Source organism: Ursus maritimus, unplaced genomic scaffold (assembly GCF_017311325.1).
Source record: "Ursus maritimus isolate PB19 unplaced genomic scaffold, ASM1731132v1 scaffold_4, whole genome shotgun sequence".
In the NCBI taxonomy this organism is placed as follows: Eukaryota; Metazoa; Chordata; class Mammalia; order Carnivora; family Ursidae; genus Ursus; species Ursus maritimus.
Genome location: NW_024426552.1, coordinates 51,984,996 through 51,988,872, shown reverse-complemented (window position 1 = coordinate 51,988,872; position 3,877 = coordinate 51,984,996). Strand labels below are relative to the sequence as shown.

Sequence of the window (3,877 nt, the reverse complement as noted above, 5' to 3'; positions counted from 1 at the left end):
GGGTTTTTCTTAGCTACCTGCCAAAACCCTCCTTTCAAGTTATTAACTGAGAATAATTTGAAGTAGTACACTTAACCAAGAATACTTGTCCTCTAATAGCACAGGATTCTCTATTGGTAGTAGATTTCATTTCCTGAGTTAAGGGGTGAGGGAAATATGTTTTTGAAGCTATTCTGTATGGTATTTAGAAAAATTGCATCATGATGGCAATAACCTATTATATCCAAAAATGAAGCCCACCCTGGCTATGTAGTATAGGGCTCATAAAAAAAAGACCTTGTTATATAAGAATTCGTGGTAGCATAGTGTTGAGATTTAACTTGGTTCACACATGCCTTTTTAGATTGTCTCTTTTCCTCTGTATCAAACCTACAGGACATGGTATTTGTCTCATCTCATGAAAGTGTAAAAAATATCCAGTAAGATCTCCTTTTATTTATTTTTTTATTAAGTTCAATTAGCCAACATATAATACATCATTAGTTTTTGATGTAGTGTTCAGTGATTAATTACATATAACACTCAGTGCTCATTATATATATTATGTGCCCTCCTTAATACCCATCAGCTAGTTACCCCATCCCCCCTCCCTTCTGCAACCCTCAGTTTGTTACCTGGAGTCCAGAGTCTCTCATGGTTTGTCTCCTTCTCTAGTTTCTTCCCATTCTGTTTTCCCTCCCTCCCCCTATGGCCCTCCGCACTATTCCTCATATTCCACATATGAGTGAAACCATATGATAATTGTCTTTCTCTGCTTGACTTATTTCACTTAGCAGAAACATCCCCCTTTAATTGTTTGATGGAGATGAAGCTGAAGTTGAAAAAAAAAAAAATCCAATTTTTGCAGTGAATGTTTTCCTGGCTGTAACTTGTCCTTTCAATGTCCTTTATTTTTATAACTCTAACTTTAGTAGCGCTGATAGTGGGTATCTTTTTCACTGTATGTTGTTGAAAATTTTGGTAGGGGAGTCTGTCTCTGGTATCACGGATCTTATCTACAAAGGCCACTAAGACAAGAGGACATAGGGGATGCCTGGATGGCTCAGTCGGTTAGCTGTCTGCCTTCCTTCTGTCTGCTGCTCCCCCTGCTTGTGCTCTCTCTCTCTCCTGACAAATAAATAAAAATCTTAAAAAAAAAAAAAGACAAGAGGAGATAGGAAACTGATCTGGGGACTACCAAATGTGTTCTTCATTCCCTTGACCCCTTAATTCTTTCCTTCTAATGATCTATGACATGGGCACTGGGTGAGTCCTCATGAATTGCCTTTAAGAAAACAGGAACACTGACAAAACATGCAGTGCGGTTGTCCAATGGGCTGATCTATCTTCACTTACCTGAGATGTATATAAACTTCATAGACAGTGAGCCCACAGCGAGCAAACCACCAAGGAATTCACAACCACCACAAGGATGTGTCAATGCTCGGAACAACCAGTTCACATTTATTTTGTGTCAAAGCAAGCAGAAAATAACTCTATAGGCGAGTTACTTCCTCTTTTGAGAAACGAAAAAGACCATAAATGTAGTTGAAAACAGAGACACAGAATGTGGTCAAACTCGCAATAGGCCCAGTGAATGGACGGTATCTCTGGGTTACAAGTTGTGGTTCCTCAGGAGGGATGGTTGGCCTAGAAAGAAGCCACTGGATGAATTCCTCTAACTCAGTAGCACTGAGGAAAAATCTCCACTTTCCTCCATGGACAAAAGTTAGCTTGATCCATGTATTAATGTCTGGGTAAATATAAATATTTGACTTTGCTTTTTTAAAGCTTCTTAATGCATTTTGATGGTTAGTTTTTTCCAGAGTTTTAATTTTGGGAGAATTTGTTTTGTCCTCAGGATAATCAGTGGCCTCAGGATAATTGGGTACTTTTTCTGCTTCTGCTGAAGAGAGTCCATAGTCTGTAGAAGCCAATGTGTTCTTCAGAGTTTCTGGTTGTAGGAATTTTTGAAGTTGTTCTATGATCTCTTTACTCCTTTCGCCTTCCAGAACTTCTAAACAATGTATGCTGGAGCAAGAATTCTGGTTTTCCAGTTCTGTCACCTTCTTCTTTAAAGTATCAGTGTTTTCTTTCATAGAGAAGATATCTTTAGTTATTATGCATTGTTTGTCTTCATTAACATTCATTCTGGTTTCCAATACCCCCATCTGCTTCTGATGAAAATCAGTCTTTTCCTGGATCTTGGATACTACACTGACAATGTCAGTCATTTGGCTGAGGAGTTCAATTTGGGCAGTTTTAATATCTTGGAGCGTTGCTGTGAGATTCATTTCTTCATCAGTAGTGATCACATCTTTATCACAATCATAGGAAGTCATAGTTGGATGTCTGATTGAATCTGGGTGCTGGTTCTTACATGTATGGTAGACATTTTTAAGAGATTGTCTGATCTTGGAGAGATTTGAAGTCCATATCTGCCCAGCAGCAGCTTTTACCCTTTTGGTTTGAAGTTTGTACATCTTTTATAATAAAACAAGAGGTAGGGTGATGGGAAACCTGACCAAAATCAAAGAAAGAAGCAGTATCAGAACAAAATGGTCTTTTTCTTACTATTTGTTGGATGTCTTTCCTGATAACATTATAGAATGCCCTGTGGAGAACATCAAGGGCAATAGTAGGCACTCTTAGGTGGTTAGCTCCTTCTGGGGCGGTCCAACTGGAGAGCTCTGTGAAATAATGTCAACTGCATGGAATCCTTTATATGGTAATCATTGACCTGGTGCTGATGTCACAATGGTTGCTGGCTTGAAATACATTTAGCTAGGAGTGCCTCGGTGGCTCAGCTGGTTAAGTGTCTGACTCTTGATCTCAGCTCAGATCTTGATCTCAGGCTTGTGAGTTAAAGACCTGCATTGGGTTCCATGGAGCCTACTTAAAAAAAAAAAAAAAAAAAAAAGAGTACATTTAAACACAGGGCAATAACTCTCAAAAGTTTTGCTCACGGGACACTTTTCACTTATAAAAATTGAGGAACAGAGACCCTTTTTTTTAATGTAAGTTATGTTAATTGATATTCCATATTAGAAATTAAAACTAAGAAAGTCAAGGTATCAATTTATTAAAATAAAAAGCAGTTAAGCTCATTACATCTTAAAATAAATGACATTTTTATGAAAAATAATTATATTTTCCAAAAGAAAAAAGCATTTACGTATTTGCAAATGTTTTAAACACCTGGATTAATAGAAAATACTAGATTCTCAGATCTGCTCCTGCATTATTTCTGTTGTGATATGTTGTTTTGGTTGAAGGATATGAAGAAAATATGGCCCCATAGAAATATGTAAGTGGAAAAGAGAAAGTACTTTAATATCCTTTTTGAATTTGAAGATTTTATTCTTTGCTACTCTGCCAAAATTTGACAAATGATAGTTGTTTAGAAATTAGTTGTCATGGGGCGTCTGAGTGGCTCAGTCAGTTGAGCATCTGCCTTCGGCTCAGGTCATGATCCTGGGATCCTGGGATCGAGCCCCGTGTTGGGCTCCCTGCTCAGTGGGGAGTCTGCTTCTCCCTCTACCTCTGTCTCCTGGCTTGTGCTCTCACTCTCTCTCTGTCAGATAAATAAATAAAATCTTAAAAAAAAAAAAAGTTAAAAAAAAAGAAGTTAAAAAAAAAGAAGTTAGTTGTCATGTATAATCTTAGGTCAACACTGTTACATTAAAATTCATTGGTCTATCTCCTATTTTAAATATATGTGTAATAACATGCATTGGTCATTTGGAAAATAATGATTCACTGAATTATGCAGATCTTCCAAATGGTAACTCATTTTGTTATATAATATCAAAATATCATATTCATTAATATTACCACCAATCTCACCAGAAAATTCTTTGAGTGTTGGGAAGAGGCCAAGCTCATAGTGGCAGATAAA

General features: G+C 37.2%; 1 protein-coding gene across 1 annotated transcript; it reads right to left on the bottom strand.

Annotated features, from left to right (window-relative positions):
- Nucleotides 1–1,475: 1,475 nt before the first annotated feature.
- Nucleotides 1,476–2,840, bottom strand: CCDC54 (coiled-coil domain containing 54). The gene has a single exon (XM_008706614.2). It carries the CDS (start codon nucleotides 2,460–2,462, stop codon nucleotides 1,476–1,478), a length of 987 nt encoding a protein of 328 aa, XP_008704836.1. The 5' UTR covers nucleotides 2,463–2,840.
- Between the last annotated feature and the right edge of the window lie 1,037 nt (nucleotides 2,841–3,877).

What these genes read in the sequence shown, in the direction of transcription:
- CCDC54 (XM_008706614.2), bottom strand. Translation starts at nt 2,462, where the DNA reads ATGTACAAACTTCAAACCAAAAGGGTAAAAGCTGCTGCTGGGCAGATA.